The sequence below is a fragment of the Mytilus trossulus genome, chromosome 6 (assembly GCF_036588685.1).
Source record: "Mytilus trossulus isolate FHL-02 chromosome 6, PNRI_Mtr1.1.1.hap1, whole genome shotgun sequence".
Lineage (NCBI taxonomy): Eukaryota > Metazoa > Mollusca > Bivalvia > Mytilida > Mytilidae > Mytilus > Mytilus trossulus.
The window spans coordinates 18,353,399-18,375,594 of record NC_086378.1 but is presented as its reverse complement, the minus strand read 5'-3'; the positions used below and the strand labels follow the sequence as shown (position 1 = coordinate 18,375,594).

The following is a 22,196-nucleotide window of genomic DNA, read 5'->3' as shown; positions in this document are numbered from 1 at the left end:
AAAAACTGAAAAAGAAAAAAAAAATGCAATTCATCATCATCATGATCTTGTTCATTCTGTAGGCAATGTATACGTAGATGTGTTCAGACAAACATAAGAAAAGTAACAAACAGGAAATATAATTTGTTTTTCATTTGTTTTTTGTGAGTACAAATTTTATGTGAATTAACATGAATTAAGAAGTTTATATCTAATAAATAAAAATAAAAGTATTTTTTTTTTCCTGTGATCTTTTAGGATACTTGATTCAAAAATTTTAACAAATTTTGTATAAGACAATTGTAAGACATGTACCGGTACAAATTCATGGTTCAACTTGAGACATAAACTTTCACACAGAGGTGTAGCACTCAAATTTATATTGGTACGACAGGAAATTATATTGGTCGCGAAGCAAATCATTCCACCTCAACAATGCCGATATTTGGCAGGAGTTCGGGACTGCTTAATCCCCTGAGAAATTTTGGGATAAACGGTGCAAAATCCTGCATTCTGACCCTCTCCTGACACTTAACTTTCATCAATTTTTTAGCAACAATTTGACTTATGACACTTTTTTTTTAACATACATGATATTTCAAAATATAAAAGAAAAAAAAGAATTTGAAACCTGAAATTGTCAAAATGTCAACAATCCAAATTGATAAAAGAAAGTGGAATATCTTGGCTAAAATTAATACTTTCAGTTTGTGTCGACCCCAGGCCGGGGTCTTTGAGTATAGGGTTGGATCCAGGATTTTTCAAAGTGTGGCCATCAAATAAATTTCGTGGCAGAGCATAGCCAGGTGAATTTATTTTGGACCTTTTTGTGCTCAAAAACATAAAATAAGTGCAAAATGCACTAATTAAACATTTCCTAACATGGGCATGTATAAATTGTAAGGGTTAAACATTTGTGATGCCGTATTCTCCCCCAGTAAATTTCTATTATGAATTGATTGGATGGACCCAAAGCTATATGTACCAATATATCATGTGGGATTTGTCAGTAACAAATAGACATGGAAAAATTCTCCCATGCTAAGTCAGTCACTGAAATAGAGGTCATAACTAGTAACTGAAGAATGCATTGCGAATTTCTTATTAACATTTATTGAAAGTTTTCTAATGATGGCTTCTGTTCAAATCTTTCGTCAAAGACATAGGGTTAAACTTCACAAGAAGCATACAGTATTCCTCTGCTTTCGCCAAGAAAATCTTTATTGATTCTGTCAGTCAAGTTCATGGACATACAAAAGTAAAAGTATATTTAAGCGTTAAAAATTACGCCTGTTTTTAATACATTTGTTGCTAAATAATTTTGTTTGAAGATTTTGTATTCTATTCGCAAATGAATGGGCAAGATTATTATTTCAACCCATGAACGACGGCAGAATCATGTGGGGCCAGTTTTTTTCTTCTAAATATCAGTGACCCCCTCCCCCGAAAAATCAAATGGTCTGTACCTTCATTTTTTTTCTCTAGCTAGAGTTTACTGACTGTTAATCCTTATTCAGCAGTTTTATTAATGGGCTGGGGCTTGTGGGGTTAAACATGTTTTAGTCGCTTTGAAATAAACATCATGCGGCTTGTCATCCTCAGTCATAGCAATGCATTACTGTAATTTGAATTTTAAAATGACCAAATGACGTTTTTTCGACGTACTGGTCAACTCCACTTATCATGTCAACTTTGACATAGTTAATATTAATATATTACAATCAATATGAGTGAATAATATCTTTACGAATTGTCGCAAACTTGTATTGATATATGGGATATGGATATGGTTCGATAATATATTTTTTTTGAATTTTTGAAAAAGCAAAACAAAAAATGAAAAATTAGATTAAAATGAGTTAGGCAGCAACCATTTGATTTTCGGGGGGGGCTATGGGTTTTTTTTCTGTGCAAACTTTTTTTTTGCCTTCGGCGAAGAACAATCTATTTTTTTAGCGACAAACCGAAAACAATTTTTTCTTTCAATTTTAGCATTACATATAGTGGCAGGTGAGGGTGAAACAAACATTTTTTTTTTCTCAGGGTCCAAAACAAATTATTTTTTTACACCAAAACCTGGAAACAAACTTTTTTTTCCAAAAAAAACCATAGCCCCCCCCAGAAAATCAAATGGTTGCTGCCTTACAGAGGCAAGAGTTTGTCTAGCTTTAATTATGTACCATTCTAAGGATCAGGGTAAGGGTGCAATATGACTATGTCATTCCTTAACTTATCTTGACATGCAGGGCGTACATTCATAATTTATCGTGTACATGTGGTTTCATATTTTAACGTCATATATTATATTTAGAATGTTCACTTTCAACCTCTTATTCGACATTGCACAGTAGATTGTAAATTTGAAGCGGTTGAAACTCTGATATTACGGAAAATAATATACACTGAACGAAGTGCCTCACAGAACGTTTGCATATATTTAAACTAAACATGTATATGAAAACAGAGTGCGATAACAATTTTTCTTGTAATATATATCATGTATATAATACATGATAATAACACTCTTTTGATTAAGAATTAACAAATTTAAGCACATTTAATGTTAACGAGGCCGGGATAAGGTACCGGTATTTGATGTATATATTAACAAATGTAAATATGTTAATAAAACTTAGTTTAAAAAAAAAAAAAAAAAAAAAAAAAAAAAAATTTTTAGCACATTTTTAACGACTTTGACTGGCTTTACAGCTCTTGCAAGATCGTCCCTACCTTGCACCTTTTTGGGCATTTAAACAATTTATTTTTACAGTCATTGTTGGTTCTTTTTTTTTATTTAACCCTCTTGCTGCTGACCGTTTTTCAAGGTTGCATTTCATATGCCGGAAAATACGACAGCTCAACGTCTGTGACGTAACATGCCAAACAACGACGTCATTCGAAATATGACGTCACGACATGATGACCGTTACATTTGGGACTAAACAGAGAAAAACATAACACTGTTTAATCTTCGGTCTTTTAATTGGAAGAGATACAGCATTGATGAGAAGCTTGCAAAAATTTAGCTATGGACATATGTGTCACTCCGGCACTGCTTGTTTGGACATATGTGTCCCTCCGGCAGCAAGAGGGTTAAGCTTGCTTATCTGTGTGAGCCTAGGCTCCATGCTGAAGGCCGCACTCAATTTTTTCCTAGAATAATTATTTACTGTTTACACATTGTGAGACCTGGATTGAGAGTTCAACTAGGCTACTAGTCTACCACATCTCCTTATTTCTATTGAACCATACTGTATATATTGATTATGACTCATAAATGGGATTTTCTGTCTTTGTTTATTTTTTTGTGAAGACCTTGCTTTCTTATTCCTGTGCAAAAACCTTGTTTTTAAAAAATAAATTATAAAAAATTTAGGTATGGCATGCTGTACTGACGAAAATTATAATATAGGTACAACGGCTGGGTCTCATAGGGGTCTAAGCGTGACGCAGGATTGTCAGATTTTTTTTATAGCATCTGCTTGACTTGTGAAAGTCGAATAATTAAGACTGATAACTGGAACCAAAGTCTGGCTGGACACTGGAAATTGCATGAGCTATTATGGCAAGAGAAGCAGGATACGGGATTCTCACTTAGTCACTAAACCATGAAACAATAAGCGGGATCTGGGATCAGACGGGACAGACCCCCTACTGCAGTAACATACTAACAAGGATAAACCTTACCCTCTCCCCTTGGCCACATAAAAAGTACTCAATTTCATAAGAATATATAGATTACATACATAATAAAATACATGTGTGATAATTATTTTAACTCTAATATTTACAGGTATAATTTAGACAGCGAAAAAAGGGAAGAGTTCAACTTCATGGAGAGGTCAATTTTGAATATTTTATTCTAAGTTGTTTTGCTCCCTGTATTACACGTCTACTTAATTCATAATTGAGATCAACATTATGTTTATAACTTTTACCCTGCACATGTATGCTTTGAAATAAAAAAAATGCAGCTGTTTGACAGTTATCTTGTCAACGGAAGCAAGTTAACTCGTACCAACGAAAACTCGTACCATGTTAACTCGTACCAAAAAAGTTAACTCGTACCACTGGGAAGTCGTACCACTGCAAACTCGTACCATCAAAAATATATTAAAAATTACGAATATTTTATGGTATTTTTTTGTAAACTTAATAAAACTAATGTTGAATAACTTTAATTTTATACTGGCTTTAAATAGACAAAAATACGATTGTTTTTCTAAAAGCTTTATTTTTGGAGCTGATCTTTCAAAGTAGTTATAATCCAGAAGAAAGTAAAAACATTGTGTTTACTGTACCTTAGGTTGAATATCTATATCCAAATTATCCAAATTAAATTAATTAATGCTGTAATTCATGATCACAAATTGAATGATATATATGTGATACATATATATGTTTACATTTGTTGAAAGCCATGTGCTTTTTGGCGGGAAAATTCGGGAACAGGAAACAGTTACATTTCATTGTAACTTATTATTCATAAAAAGTAAGAATTTCATTTTGGAAATCATTTTGATTAACTGCTAGGATTTATTCATGAAAAAATAATTTGGAATGATTGAAAATTAAATTGAATAATTATCAGTAAAAGTTTAAAAAAAAGTCTATCCAAAGGAAACAACAAAGCAAATCTGCCACGGTATTTTCTATCCAATAGACAGTGAACATTAGCTACAAATTTGTCATTGTATTTTCAAATTATATATATTTTACAGGCTTAAGAGATATTGAGTGAAAGTAAAGTATAAACATAATTAAACACAATTTGAATGCATTTAAATACGTTGGTACGAGTTAGCAGTGGTACGAGTTTGCATTGGTACGAGTTTTTGTAAAGTGGTACGAGTTGACGTTGGTACGAGTTTACAATGGTACGGGTTAACTATAATTCTTGTCAACGGTCGATATGGAAAACTCTAGAGGACATTAGATAATATGTCTAAATACCACACACAATCACAATGGATTTATTTATTATGCGGTTTAATAGAACAAAAAATATACAGCACACATTTGTATGAGTGATTATAAATGAATTCCTTATTTTAAGTCTATAATATTTGAATACAGGTTTTCTTGACTACATTGTTTTTGAAGAAAAATATTGTTTATGGTTATTAGATGTTTCATCTTTTCCGAGTAAATTTCTAACTTCCGGCCAGTTTGTCAGTTGAAAAACAATATTGAGAAAGGCAGATTTTAAGTGTTTACTGATTTATGTTGCTGTGATGGACCTAATTTTCATCCATTAGACGAACAGAATTATTAGGAAATATGAAATTTCAAGTGACATTAGTTTTGGCAGTTTTATTTTTGGGATTAACATGTTTACACGAAGTTGTTGATGCAGCTTCAACACCACTAAAAACTCCCCAACCAAAAGCTGACCAGCAGGACCATGATCAAATACATGATATTGAACTTCTTTGGCAAAACAGGTAACACATACAAATGAAAGAATAGATACTTGGAACTGTAGCTAAGTAAACAATAGTCCCAGATTACTATGTCGTAAAACGTTTTTTTTTGCTTTTGCCGGACAACCTGTGGCCATGTACATTGTCTGGCAAAACAGTCATTGGATGCTGAAGTCAACTAGGACTAAGTAAATAAACAAACCAATAATTCCTGATATGATTCTGTGTCTGGATTTTAGGTATCCAGGTCCGTTTGGGCCCAATCATGTTCAAGCCCACTCACATTCGCCCCCTTTCGCGTTCGCACCCTACACATTTGCACTCTACACGTTCGCACTCTACATGATTGCTTCCAAATATACTATGAATTATGCAAATCGTACATTGTATCTTCATATCTTTTTTTTGTAAAAAATAATAATGATCCAGTCAAAATTGGTTGTGTATTTAATAATTTTGTAAACGAGTTTTGAAAGTGAATTGCTAATTACTGAAATACTGATATTTCTGACATTTGTTATTTGTGTGTATGTTAAAGCTATACAACTTGTAAACTGAAGAGACATTTATTGTCGAAATCCGGATATGGTGTACTAAAGAAATATTGACACCGAATGTTTGTGGCACAACATCCTGTCCACAAGTTAACAATTTTTTTTCTTTCTGTGACGTATTAAATTTATATTAAGATCCATTTTGTTACATCTTGTGATCAATTTTATTTGGCAATCGTCAATGGCAGTCAGCAGGGTTAAAGAACATCAGTTGTTCGACCTGTTAGTCAAATGCGTTTTGTTTAAATATACTTTTTCACTCTTTTGGTCTTTTGGGAAATGTTGTTTGTGCTGTTTTTAGACCCTTCTACAACGAAATTTGTTTGACATGCACACGTATAAAAATTGCGGTTTTTATCCAACGCAGTCATAGGTTTGAACGTAGTTTTCAATTTAGACTCGTCAACTTGTAAACTGTATATACAGACCTCCCTATTTCTTATACAAATCGGGCGCCAACGTGAAGGGTGCGAACGGACTTCGAAGGCGAAAAATGTGAGGTGCGACCGTGTAGGGTGCGAAAGTATATTGGAGGCGAACGGACCTGATACTAGATTTTCTTATTTGCATTGATTTAATTGTTCACCCTTAGCTCAGAGTTCCATTATCATATCAAGCTCTTTTTCAAGAAAAATTTCACCAGGTACACATGGTACAGGACAATAATGTTGTTAATTATATGATAAATATATATATATATATGATATATCCATATAAAGTTAAACTTGATAAATAAATGTACAATTTGGCATGTTTGGCATAACCATGATTATCAGATAAGACATAATCATGATAATGTCATTTTGATGGCAGCTTTATCATGTTAATTTTTGTTTAAATAACATTTGATTTTTTTTTTGACAAGCCTATTACAGTCAGGGGTACTACTTATACAAGTGTATTTTATTTACTTGAAGAAGTAAAAAAAATTATACACATACAAGTAAATTTGTAGGATACTTATACAAGTGGATTTTATTTACTTGTATACATGTAGGTAAAAAAAAAATTGGTTGAGTTATGTCCCTTCGGCATTCAGATTTTTTTACTTGTATAGGTAAAAAAAATAACCTTTCTACTTTTCTTAAATTCTGAATATTTCTTTGCTCTAATAGAATTTCAATTGTGTTCCCTTTGCAGATGTCTTAACTAATCATTTAAGTGTAATTTCATGGACAATGAAAGTCCCATTTGTCTGTTATCTTCTTAACACTGCTCATTTACAAGCCCCAAAGGAGCAATTTTTGAAGGCCTTGCGCAAATATACAAGATCTTTGCTCAATCAGTTTCTTTAATGAATTAATGAGATGAAACATTGAACTTTAATGAAAAAATTTGAGCAAACCTGGGAAAAATCATTAAAGGCATAATTTTACATCTCAAAACTTGAGGATTTTTGTGGGAATGTAAGAAAAATTTACTTAGTTATACAAGTAAATTTTTCAGAAAATTAAGGGGAGATTATTCAAACATTATTTATTTACTTCAGTCAGAGCTCAGACATAAACAAGTCGATTTTTGTTTTTGACTTAAATAAGTCGAAACATGTATTTATTATAAAAATGTAGTTTCAATTTTAGACTTATCTAAGTCAGAAAATGACAGACTTGTTTAGGTCTATTTATGTTGGTGAAAAAACTTAATGTTACTTTGTGGCCAAACTACACCACCTATGACAGCAAAAACCTGTATGAGAGTTCACAAGGACTTGAGCTATCTATATTTAATTATCTAATTGAACATCCTTACTAAACACAGATGTTTTACCTCATTAAGTGTGATTCCAGGTGGTTGCATTGTAAGGTTAATTAACATTATCTCCGATTTTTTAGACTCTCATTCATATTTTTCTTTAGAAGATAAAGCATTGGCTTTCAATGTTGTCATTATTTGATTTAGATGCATGACCTCCTTATAAATATGCGTGGGTCTTGAAGTTAACCAATTTGGATCACTCATCGACTTGTAGGAGTCGATATTTGCAACTTTTTGATTCTGGTCAATTATTTCTTGTTTAACAATATTGGACTTATTCAAGTCACATTTTGTCGTACATTAAAGGGAGACAAATCCTAAAACTTACAAATTTAGACCTCTATGAGTTAAATGCAGATTCAGACTTATATTTATGTCTGAGCTCTGACTGTACTTATATGTGTATATTTTTTTTCACTTCTTCAAGTAAATAAAATACACTTGTACAAGTAGTACCCCTGACTGTATTACCAGTAGCTATAGTTATGTTAGTGTCCAAAATGATTGGGGAAAATAATATACATGATATATATGTTGCAGTAAATAGGTGAAATTAGGAATTACACGTAATTACTAAACATTTCAGTAAATACCTGTAATTACTAGCCAATTTAGTAAATACATGTATTTACTAGTTGGTTCAGTGATTACTGGTATTTACTGATTATTTTTGTCATTTTTACAGCTATTTACTGACTTGATATTTTTGTTTTGAAATTTAAGATATAATCCAAGATACCAAATAAGAAAGTAAAAGGGTAGGTATTTTAGGGCTGACTTAATTAAGGATTAATGAATATAAGGCCCACCTTTAGTGGTTGTGAATTGAAACTGAAAAATTTCAAATTTTTTTATATAACAATCTCCATCAGGCATACTCTGCTTACTTCATTTGCTTTAATATTTTACATTAATCAATTAAATCAAAATCAATCATATTATGACCTTTTTAACTTATTTTTAATTTATTATACGCTATGTTTGAAAATTACATTGTAATTGTTCTGCTTATTTTGGACACCATGATTGGCAAATAACATAGTTGTTGTTTGTTGTTGTTGCATATAAACTTGCCCAATGACATAAGTCAAATTTCTTTTACAAAATAGTTATATTTACAACTTCTTTTGTCAGACTGTTGTGATAAAGCTAACATTCTTCACAAACAAATGTATACAGCTTGAGGGTTTTAAGAGTCACATTTCATATTTTTGTGTTTCTCTTTTTTATGAGTTTTTCAAGACCTCCAAACTCCAGCTTATATAACCGCAACACAATTGTATTATGTTTTTTATCTGTATAAGAATGATCTTTTGTGGATTGAATAAGCCATTCCTTTTGATTTTCTGTCAATATTGTCATTATAAAATTGAGAATGGAAATGGGGAATGTGTCAAAGAGACAACAACCCGACCAAATAAAAAACAACAGCAGAAGGTCACCAACAGGTCTTCAATGTAGCGAGAAATTCCCGCACCCGGAGGGCGTGTTTTATGTTTCTTTTTGTCGAGCCTGCGACCTTTGTCGCAAAAGGGAAAAACAGCAAACCATTCTGTCGTCAGCTTCATTCACAAGTATTCACTATGTGGTTTATAAAGGTCTTTAAATTTTGATAACTTTCTTACATTGTCCTGGATTTCTATCAAACGTGAACAGAAGCTTGACTATAACTATGAGATAATTTTCAAGAAGTACATTTTGTGAAAATAAAATCAAGGTTTTCCGTATTTTACTTATAATGGACTTGTATGCCAGTTAACTGATTACATTCGCATTTTGGTTAAAGTTTTTCAAATTTTGATAACTAACTCCGAATATCCTTAATTTCTACCAAACGTGGACAGAAGCTTATGAAGTAAAGTTTGTAAAACAATTAATTCCCTTTTCGTATAATCCTTCTAAATGGACTTCGTTTCCCCCCAGTTAACATTACATCTCTGCGGTTAAAGTTTTTTTTAACATTTATTACATTTCATAAACCATCCTCGATTTTAACCAAATCTGGACAGAAGGTTCTTACAGCACTAGTCAAAAGATTTGATATTTTCCCCCATTTTGGTTGAGCCTGCGACTTACAGCTATAGACGACGAGATACTGGGTTCTGCGAAACCCTTACAATTCTAAATCTGAATACATTGGTAACCTATCTCCAGCTAGGGGTTGAATTGAAGGTCACATGAATACATATTCAATGAGGTCCAATTATTCACTTGCAAAGGAAAAAATCATCAACCATGTTTCTCTGCTTATTTTAGTAAAATAGAACCAGATTGACTGCTAAAAGTGAATAATAATTTCACTATATAATTTTCATTAATGATTTAACAAACAAAAACAATCATATTTAATTTATTTTATATTTCGTGGCTAATGCTCTTATAACAAAAAAGGTACATTTTAGGCTGACCATTTTTTAAGAGTACTCACTGATCTTCTATAGCTAAAATAACCATAACTTTTGATCAGCATGTAATATTACAACATTGGTTTAACAGTTAGTAAATAGGTGTAAAAATTCATTTTAAAATTAGTAATTACTGGTAATAACTGGGCCGTTTCAGGAATTACTTGTATTTACTAAGTGCATTGGGGATTACATGTAATTCCTAAATTTTAGTAATTACATGTAATTCCTAATTTCACCTATTTACTGTAACATGATCAGAGAAATTTGCAGTATCATGGTCATTATCATGTAAAAATTCAATAACAACCGGTTTTCTGGTCTGTTCAATTTTGTTCTGTTAATGACCGATGGAATTTATTACTAAAGAATAATAAATGTTATGTGGTCTGTTTTTTATCCAATAAGCATGATAAGAGAAGCTTATTCTAAATGGATATGAAATAACCAATATTAATGCCATCTTTTACATACACATTATTGACATATTGTACATGTAAGTCTCATCAGTATAAACATGGCAAAGCTCAGATTAAATAAGTTCAAAGGTCAAAATCAAACAGAGTTGAAGAGAATTGCACCAAAAAGTAAACAGCGAATTACATTTTGTATACATCTACATTGTCACTATAATCATGATAATTTTCAGCTCATAATTTTTTGCTCACCTGGCCTAAAGGGCCAAATGAGCTTTTCTCATCACTTGGCGTCCGGCGTCCGTCGTCTGTAAACTTTACAAAAATCTTCTCCTCTGAAACTACTGGGCCAAATTTAACCAAACTTCACCACAATCATCAGTGGGGTATCTAGTTTAAAAATTGTGTCCGGTGACCCGGCATACCAACCAAGATGGCCACCACGGCTAAAAATAGAACATAGGGGTAAAATGCAGTTTTTGGCTTATAACTCAAATACCAAAGCATTTAGAGCAAATCTGACAGAAAGCTTAATTGTTTATCAGGCCAAGATCTATCTGCCCTGAAATTTTCAGATGAATTGGACAACCTGTTGTAAGCTATAAGTTGCTGCCCCTGAATTGGTAATTTTAAGGAAATTTTGCTGTTTTGGGTTATTATCTTAAATATTATTATAGATAGAGATAACCTGTAAACAGCAAAAATGTTCAGCAAAGTAAGATCTACAAATAAGTCAACATGACCAAAATGGTCAATTGATTCCCTACGGAATTATTGCCCTTTTTCATCAATTTTTAACAATTTTCGTAAAGTTTGTAAATTTTCACTAACATTTTCCCTGAAGCTATTGGGCCAAGTTCATTATAGTTAGAGGTAATTAATTGTAAGCAGCAAAAATGTTTAGAAAAGTAAGATCTACAAACACATCACCATCACCAAAACACAATGTTGTCATAATTCCATCTGTGTCCTTTGTTTAATATTCACATAGACCAAAGTGAGCGACACAGGCTCTTTGGAGCCTCCAGTTTTATAACCCAATTAATCGTTTGACAGGTGTACATGTATATAGTAAAATGCTTGTGGTTTTGTTTTTAGGGCTATAACTGTTTTGGTGGTCTAAGTGATTTTTTGAATTTAATTTCAAAATCTTTTGGTCAGATCGAGTTAACCTGATGAAGGTTTATCCAGAAACATGAATTTGAATATTGGGCAACAGAACAGAGGTTGCATACAAAGAATGCCCTCCTTTCCTAAAAATCAAAAGGACTCTTGATATTCTTGTTTGATTAGAGTCATGTCACCTCAAGTATTTGCTTTATTTTAACTATATATATATACATGATATAGTCTGTCATGTCTGTATACATCATGTACATACATTGTATTTACATATAGGTTTTCTTTGTATCTGATGGTGATTTGTCTTAATCATGTTCATGTTTTACATTATTTTTGTTCTCTAGATTTTAATATTTGAATCCCCTGTTAAAGTAAATACATTGTACATATTTATGCTTGATGGTTAATATTAATCCATTAATAGTCTACACACACATTTATATATATATATATAGCCGAGTGGTCGTGTGGTCTAGCGAGTCGGCTACAGTGCAGGCAATTTGGTGTCACGATATCTCAGTAGCATGAGTTTGAATCCTGGCGAGGGGAGAACAAAAAATTTGCAAAAGCAAATTTACAACATCAACCCAACAATGTTAGATCTGTTAATTTGCTACATTTTATTTTCAGTCCTTGTATTTCATTTTTTTTTTTAGGTTTCTTCAAATATTTACAAAATACTTGTATATCGATATTTTGTTTTACATGTTTTATGCTTTGTCACATGCAAGATGTATATTATATCATGAATATATATAGTTTGAAGACAATTTAAGCATGATTATGATGATAAGATTTAAATTTGAAAATTTATTATTTGTATATAATTACACATATGATACAGGTAGAACAAAAAAGGTGATTTGAAAGAATCATGTGTTCAAAATGAAAACATGTGACAGTTTCTATCATTAATTAGGTATCTAAAATACTTCTATTAAAAATAATAAGCAAAATATATATTTGATTTGGAGATATATTGACCAATATTTATACAGTGTACTTATAACCTGTTAAACTAACAGATGTGTCTTCACATGCTGTAATCTGATTATAAATATTTGTACTATTAGGCCAAACAAAAAAGTGTGTAACTGTGTTAAACATGATTAACACGTTTAAAGGTTACCTTCTCCATGCTCTTTATAAAACAAATTAAAGTGAGGCCTAACTTAATATATTGTTTGTTTCTGCAATCCCAACCCTGCTAAGCCAGGTGTGGGTAGGTAGGTAGGGAAATTATTTTATTTTTCCCAAAAAGCTGAAACTATATCGATTGATTCGGCAAGCCTGAAAATCAGAAATGAATAAAATAATATGTGACTTAGTTTTGACAATAAATTTTTGTGAGTTGGACCAATTTTGCAGGGTCGGTCGGGATAACAAACAATATTTTATTTTAAGTCTGAAGTAAGAATGATTAAAGGTTTCCTACTCCAGTATGTTCAGATAACAAACTTGAAGGAATTATAAAACTAAAAATGTTTTAATCTGTAACTGTGGCATGAGACCAGAGATGATGATGCAATTGTATTATTTGTATGTCTATTCATGTCATTTGCAACTCAATATCACAATTCATTACCAAGGCAAGATTTATATCCCTATCCATCATGTCCATTATGCCCTTGTAAAAATACCATGAGGGGGGGGTAACATTGCTGCAAGTTTTGTTAATTTAAAATCGATTTTACATATATCCATATGAGGTAAATCATTTTTTCCCAAATTAAGTTAAGAGGGGGGTGGGGTCAGTGAAAAAACTATGTGAATTAAGTTTTTTTTATCCTACATTGAACTTTTGATGTTGTCCCTCAGTAAAAGTCTCAAATGGATCATTGAGTAGAAAAAAAATGCCATTAATTTCAAATATTTTTTTATTATGATTTATGAATTAGCTTTTAGTTTTATAAAATTTTTACAATCTAGACTATAAGTTCTAATGTATAACAAAAACTATATACAACAGGTGCTTCCAAGTGATTTTAGTCTCTGCATGTATCAACTTCAAGTAGATTTAGATGATTGACTTTAAATTGACCTTGTGATCCTTTACAGAAATTTGCATAAAATATACCAACTGAGAATTATGTTGAAATTATAACTGCAATTTTTCTTCCAAATTACCCAATGGTTATCTGGGTTTAATTTTAGGAAATGATTTGTTTCACATGATAAGTGCCAGAACTAACATTGACTAATATGATGGTCATTATTTAGTAGAAAGTTTCACATTTGTCCCAGCATACATATACGTACATGGCATATTATAATCATAATCATATAATAATAAATGCTATCAAACTACCTGTATCAAGTACATGTAGTTAATAGTTACTGAATTAAAGGATGAAACATCCATCAAATATTACTTGTTGAGCTGAGTGATTTATGATTTTAACTTGTTAGGTACAAATGTTGTTGTTGTTTTCTTAGTTCTGCATATATCTGTAATTTTTATATTCATATTTTTTTTTAAAACAGATTTTTTATTTAATTTTTTCTAGTTTAGTAAATTTGAACATCTTCCAGGAAAGTGATACAATTATTTGTTTACAGACAATAACATGAATAATGTCATCATTTGCAGCATCCTGTTTGATAAAATTAATGAAGAGAAATACATTTTGTATCCTGATGGTATATACAATTTTCATGATTGTAATTCATTAAAAACAGTTTTGTTAGATTGGATTATAATATTGCCATCATCAGACTCAAAGTTAAACTAAATATATATATATATATATATGTATTCATACGTTACATATTCCTAGATCTTCCATCAATTTCTTCATTTTCCATCAACACTTGATGGACAATTGATGGAAATTATATGGTACTTGATGGAATTCCATCCCAAACTAAAAAGGCTTAAAGTTAAACTCCATAAACATGTGTGTGCGTCTTCATTAAGTTGTAAAGTTCAACTTGGTGAAGTACGCGTGTACATATGTCATCATAAGACATAAGAGTTTAACTGAATTCAAGTATTTTAAACCAAGCCATATATGTTTTAATTTTTTATTAAGATCTAGAGCAATATTACATTCAATGTTTAGAATCCCTTTGGAATTCAAAATACTTGTATGTGGTAAAATGGTGTCTTCCTGATCGTCCCACTTTTTGAATTTACAGGTAAAAAAGTAATGAAACTTTGTGCAACAATTGGAATATTTTGTGGGACAATTGGGAAGTTTAAATGTGGGACAAACAACAGTTACCTTGTTTATCTAAGAACATTTTACTTCTTAAAAAAATGTGGGACAATCAGAACTTTTCATGTGGGACAATCAGAACTCCAAATTTTAAAAAGTGGGGCAATAGAATTTAATTTATCTGGAATATACTGGTAAAATATATCTTTGTCATAAGGCATGATTTTTTTTTAATAATTATAACCAAGATATTAAACATTTCATAATTGTTCTTATTTTGATGAAGGTGAAAGAGTGTAGAAAAAAGTCAAGAATAGAATGGCATAAGAAATAAATTCACAGTAAGGAGAACAATGAAATTAGAAATTTGGTAAAAAACATTTTAAAATGTATTTTTTTTTTTTTTAGGATTTCATTTACATGTTTAACAGTATTTCATTTCTTTTTTTTTCTTTTTTAAACTTATATGAAACTTATATTGGTAAATCTTTCAATATATTTTTCTTTTAAAGGTCTTAAATAGGATTTCATAAAAAGGTTTAATAGTATTTCATGTCTTTCACGTCATATGAAACTTTTATTGGCATACAAAAATCAAATAAAATAAAAATTCATTTCTAATTTGTCTTACAAAAAGTAATATTGGCTAACAAATTAAATAAAAAAGATAAATACAAACATTATATTTTTTAAGAAAACACATTAATTTCTTTTTTGTACATAAAACATTACCAATTGACTGGTTGTTTTATTTTATTTTATTCTATTCAATTTTTTTCACCATTAAAATATATATATGTTTTTTATCACATGTATTTGTCTGCCTCTTTTTCATGTGTAAAACTGTCATGAAGTACATTGTACAGATTTGTACTTCCAATGCTTCTACACTTTTACAAGTATTGTAACTTTGGGCGCAGGACATTTTAGCAAAACAATTTGAACTACTAGGGGACATTTGAGTGCCGACATTAGGGCCAATTTTAGCGGCGGATTAATCTGTTCACATGTTTTTTTGATAGCCTGTTTTAGCGAAAACTTACCTAGTTTAATAATACTCACTTAGCTTTGGGCAGAAGTTCAGTGTAATTCAAAGCAAATAAATAATGGTCCAGAGTCGTTCATTGCCCATCATAATTAGCAATATTACATGTATATGCCATTAGTTGTCAACCAGCTATTTGCATTTTTCTTGATACAATTTTTTTTTCTTTTAAACATGTAAATGAAATCCTAAAAAAAAACTTAATAAAAAAAAAAAAAATACATTTTAAAATGTTTTTTACCAAATTTCTAATTTCATTGTTCTCCTTACTGTGAATTTATTTCTTATGCCATTCTATTCTTGACTTTTTTCTACACTCTTTCACCTTCATCAAAATAAGAACAATTATGAAATGTTTAATATCATGGTTATAATTATTAAAAAAAATATAATAAGAATTGCAAACAAGAATTAAAATATATAAATTAATAAAAATATGAAGTAAATACGAATGTGTGCCAAAATCTAGACGAGATACAGAGAAAGAACAGTTTCTTAGGCATTTCAACAGTATTGTACAGGGAGTTTATCCATTATGTACATTCTCTTGAAAGTTGATTAAATCTTTTACACATTTAGTGCTGTATTTTGATGGACATCAGCCAAAGGCCACCATAGTCCAATCAATCTAGCATAAATTTGACCCTAACGTAAATCCTGAAAGTAATTGGAACAGAAGATTTTTGTATCTCAAATATACGCAGAAAAAAATTCCATCAAAATCTTAAATGAGGAAAATTTCTTTGGAGATTTGCATTGAAATGGGAGATAACTCTTCAAAAAGGGCAGAAATCTCCATAAAATTGATTCAAAATTATATATTTTTCGGCTTCTTTTCAACAGAATGTATTGACTCTTGATAGTTTAGCAGCCTTTAGATGATAACAAACAACTCTAAAGGTGTTTTCATATCTTTTATCAAGCTACAACCTAGATTTCATAATTCATTAGTTGACCATTTATTACATTTTTCAACACGTTAAGGTAAAGACTCTCAAATTTAATAAAAATAATTAAACATCTTTTCTTCTTTTTGTGGTTTGAAGTATCTTGAAACAAGGTAGATGCTAAGCAAATATAATTTACATATATTAACAAGATGGTCACAAAGCCAAAAATTTGCAATTTCTTAAACATGTTAAGAAAAATATAAAAAATTAAAAAACAAATCTTCAGAGAACAATTGAAGGTCTTTCCACCTCGATAATAAGAATGAAATTTAAAAAAAGATGTTAGAAAAGGTTACTCCTTGTTGATGTAATTTGGTACCACAAACTGATATAAAAAAATAAGATTAATAGGTATATGCAGAAGACTCAATTGTTTTATAATGAACAAGAAAAAATTGAAAGCAAAGGTCAAAATCTAGAATGTCAAGTTGACCTTGACCTTAATTTCAAGGTCATAGGTCAGTGAACTCAAATAGGCAGGCCCAAGGTCAATCATTTGTATGGTTGTGAAGAAATAATGATTTCAAATACATAAGGGGAGAAAACTCCTTAAAGGGTTAACCAAAACACTTCGACTGAAATATAGGTTGAAGTTGAGCCTTATTATAAACAGTAATTTGGCAAACACATTATATCATTAACTGTAACAGTTTCTTTTGAATAACAATATCCAGCAAAATAAAAAAAAATATAACATGACCTTGACCTTTGACCTTGACCTTTGACCTAAATTTTAAGGTCATGGGTCAGTGAACTCAAAATAGAAGGTCCAAGGTCAATCACTTGTATGGTTGTGGAGAAATAATTATTTCAAATACATAAGGGGAGAAAACTACTATAAGGTTTAACCAAAACACTTCGACTGAATAGGTTGAAATTGCGCCTTAATTGTAAACAGTAATTTTGCAATTATATCATATCATTAACTGTAACAGTTTCTTTTGAATAACGATAACAAGCAAAATTCAAAATTTATAACATGACCTTGGCCTTTGACCTTGACCTCAATTTCCTTAAAATGGGCCAAGGAATTTATATCAAAAGACTGTAGGCCTCTACCAGGCCTAAAATAAAATATTGTTTGTTTCCCCAATCCCGACCGACCCTGCAAAAACAGTGCTACTCATAAAATTTTATTGTCAAAACTAAGTCGAAAATTATTTATTCATTTCAGATTTTTTGGCTTGCAGCATCGTTCAATACTATGATACTATTCAGGCTTTTTGAAAAAAATTAAACGATTTCCCTACCTACCTACCCACACCTTGCTTAGCAGGGTAGGGATTGGGGAAACAAACAATATATTAATTTAGGTCCCACTTATACCGTATGAATTTATCCAACATATTGTCTATCTTAAATTTTCAAAGGGAAACAACTCCCATAAGATGTCTTCCGATCACTTCAGTCAAAATAAAACAAATTATTCTTAAGAGTAGACGAACAATTTGGTGAAAAACAGTTTGTAAAAATCTTTTACGGTTTTAGAGATATAGCAATAACAAGAAAAAGGGGACGCAGGGAGATGACTCCTATAAGAATAAGTGTTCGGTCACACAGGGTGAGTTTTGAAATCCCCATTACTGTACAACATCATTGGCCAAACATCCATTCGATATGTTGTAAAACAAAAAAGCATCTCAGAGGGCAAAAAAAAAAAATAATCAGAAGAAAAATAAAAGGTCTTTCCACAAAAAGTTGAAAGACCTAATAAACAAATAAACAAAAATACCCATAACACTTCAGTTTTGTACATGTCATGACTTTGAGTAGAAGATTATATACTGAGTCAAATACGTACATGTATCATACTACATGAATTTTAAGAAAATCTATAAAAAAATGACAAAAAAAGACTAATTTTTGCGGAGTTATCTCCCTTCCCAAGTTAATTTCAATATGAAATAAGAAAATTTTTTCTGTGTATATTTGGGGCTAAAAGTTATAGATAAGAACTAACACATCTTCTGTTGCAATTAGTTTGATGTTCAAACTTAGTTTGACTGGATAACCTGCAAAGGGGTCAATGCAGAGAGATTTTCCCACACCTTGAGATGGGCCTCAGCAGCCTTGATAAAAAACAAGTATCAAAAAGACTAACGACACATTGAAAGTACTGATCTATGAGAACTCACAGTTACTGAAAGCTTAAGATCAAAACCAATTTTACCTAATAAATAAGTCACTTTGCATAGGAAATGATGATAATTATAATTATTCATGAAGACAACTGTAATACATAAAACATGTTTGATGTTACATTAAGGTACTTTAAGATTCTTCTGATTAAATCTTTAAAGAATGAATAAAGTTACATATACTTCAAACAAATTGTCACACTGCAAGACACTTGAACAATTTTTAACTTCTTGACAAATGATGTTCATGAAATGTTAAGGACAATTGTACCAGTAACAATGATTATTATCTATTTGTAATATCCATAATAATCAGGTATAAAAAAAAAACAGCTTCACATGTATTTTGATGTTATAAGATGTCCTGCAAAATGTTAAATTCAGGATTTATCAAATATTTTTGGATTGGTATGTTACTTCTATGGTAAGAACTAAATTTTTTGGTAAATTTTGAATTTAAAATATTTTAATGCTTTTCTTAATATGGAAAAAGTTCAAAAGTTTATAATAATGTCCTCTATTTTATAAATTATTTCCCCCTGTTTTTGGATGCGTATAAATGATGATGTTAATATATGCTAAGATATGTTAAGATATTTGATAATTATTCTTACATAAACTTGATAAAAATGGACAGGAGTTTAAACAAGTGTTCAATTTTTGAAAACTTTATGATACATGAACAAAAAAATAATAGTTAAGGGCACAAAAAACAGGCACATTTATTTGCTTGTATTAAACATATGTTATTACTTCAACATAAACTTTAATGTGAGGATTAATGTTTAAAGACTTTTTGTATTAAAATTTTTGATACATACATAATTGAAACAAAAGTATGGATCATCAATTTCTTATGACTCCACTCACTTTAATAAACCTGGAAATTTATTATGTTTATTTATTGGTTGAAATTTTCAAGTCAGTAGTCATGGTAGTTTCATAGGGCATTTCTTTTAGACAAAAAAATTCAAATTCAAACAATTGCACCTGCCCTATCCAAAAAGATATTTTTACAGTGTAGTGTACTTTTTTTGGGACAAATGATAGAAAAGTCTCCTGGCTTTCAAAATATAGACAACTTTATATTAACAATGGTTAAGGGGGTCTATAATTCAGTTTGACAGCTTCAGAAATACTAATACTGTGGATTCATTTATTTTCGTTGGTACCAATTTTCGTGGATTGCGGAAAACTTGCATATTCCTGGATATTTAAATTTGTTGTTTGAGAAAAGTTTGCCTACATTCCTATTGAAATTTTGTATTCCGTTGGATATTTAAATTTGTGTTTCACCTGTTTTACGAAATCAACGAAAATTGATATCCAACGAATATTAATGAATCCACAGTATACTATGATTTCAAAATTGACCAAAGCATTACCCTAAATATTCATATTATGGATTTCTGGTTGTTATTTTAATCAACATACATTCTGCACATCTCTTTTTAATTTGTGTCCATGTGTGCAACACATTGCTGGGGACATAAGAAAAGCCCAGGCTTGTTAAGTCTCTTACTTGTAGTCCAATTCTTGCCAGATTAAAATAAACTTACATCATAGATATAGGAAGATGTGGCGTGAGTGTCAATGATACAACTCTCCATCTAAATAACAATTTATAAAAGTTAACCATTATAGGTCAATGTACGGTCTTCAACCAGAGCCTTGGCTCACACCGAACAACAAGCTATAAAGGGCTCCAAAATAACTAGTTTAAAACCATTCAAACGGGAAAACCAACTGTGTTATCTATATAAAAAACGAAAAACAAGAAACACGTATATATTACATAAACATTTGACAACTACTGTACATTATAGGTTTATAATAGCAAGTTTGAAAATCAGTCATGTCAGTGCGCAGATTAACAATTTCTAAAGGAGTTATATATTCCTTTTGAAAAATCAGTGCTGAAAAATATTTTTTAAAGAGTAATGCCCCTTTGAAATTGCATTGCATTGCATTTGCTATCAAGGTTTCCTTTCTCTATTTTTCAATACCTATAAAAATTTACAGAACATTCCATGAAAACTTTGAAAGCTTTGAAAAATGAAAAAAATACCCTAGTTGTTGTCCAATTTCATTGATCTATAATGTTATTATACTATATATTTTGTAGTACCTTTCCAAATGACACAGAGACCAACACCACCAGCACCTCTACAACTCTTACACCAACCAAGGCTCCCACCAAACCAGTGGGACCAGAACTACCAGAAAAAGGGGCTGCTGAACAAGAGCACCATAGTAGTATGACCATATTTTTCATCCTTTTGGTTGTAGGTAGGTTCTACTGGTAATTTTCAAATCAGTGAAATAGTTTTTAAAGACAAGAAATTTTCTGACTACCGTATATAAAAGTAAAATAACAAAAAATACTGAACGCCAAGGAAAATTCAAATTAAACAGTCACTTAACAAACAGCAATATCAAAATCTCAAACCAACCAAACAAATGTTATTTTCTTTCTGACTCTCAACCCTTCTCCTATACCTATATTAATAAGTCTATGATATTTGGTATGCAGTTTTATTAGCAATGGCACATTTCATCTACAAGGGGATTGTTTAGCCATGTACCTCAGTCATGGTTCATTGACTTTGAATATAAGAAAGATCGACATATCTCTGTGATAACAGTTTATTTTCATTTGGGATTGATAATTGAAATAAAATGAAGGTCATTTTATAACAATACATTTGTACATGTACACATTATCTGAATTCAAGTCAGTTTATGTGAAATTCTAATCTATACACTGCTATAAATTCAATAATAAGTTTTAGATTTTTATTTCTGAAAAAAAAAATGCAGTGTTATTCATGTTATTTTATTTAAATCTGAATTTTTCAGTAATTTTCCATGACCATATAATTATCTGCAGTGAATTGCATTGTTTTTGTTTTAGATAACTTGCATTTTATATGATAAAATTCTGAATTTACTGTATATGTAAAACATCTGTGTCATTGTCACATATTAGTTTGATACCAGTTGTTCATCATGTTCATATTGACCTTTTATAAACAAATGACACAAAATTTTCAGTATTTATCAATTATAAATTATTATAAATTATCAATACAAACATACAACACTTTTTATAGTTCATAACAGTAAAATTTTCTAATTTAGAATAATTTACTTATACTATTATAATTTGCTTGTTTTGTTGATGACCTTAAAAATATATTGTATTGAATGATTTGGTTTAACTTTAACAGTGTGATTATGATTTTCTCTCA

General features: G+C 30.5%; 1 protein-coding gene across 2 annotated transcripts in view; it reads left to right on the top strand.

Moving 5' to 3' along the window:
* The first annotated feature begins 4,970 nt into the window (after positions 1 to 4,970).
* The window catches only part of LOC134720891 (sodium/hydrogen exchanger 8-like), a 67,049-nt gene continuing 49,823 nt past the window's right edge, over positions 4,971 to 22,196 (top strand). Inside the window, exons 1-2 of one of the 2 annotated variants that reach the window (XM_063583443.1) lie at positions 4,971 to 5,423; positions 21,071 to 21,234. In XM_063583443.1, the coding sequence (XP_063439513.1) occupies positions 5,260 to 5,423; positions 21,071 to 21,234 (328 nt within the window). In that variant the 5' untranslated portion in view covers positions 4,971 to 5,259. Of the gene's footprint in view, positions 5,424 to 14,730; positions 14,793 to 21,070; positions 21,235 to 22,196 lie in introns of those variants that run through there. The other variant, XM_063583445.1, reaches the window with a different exon arrangement.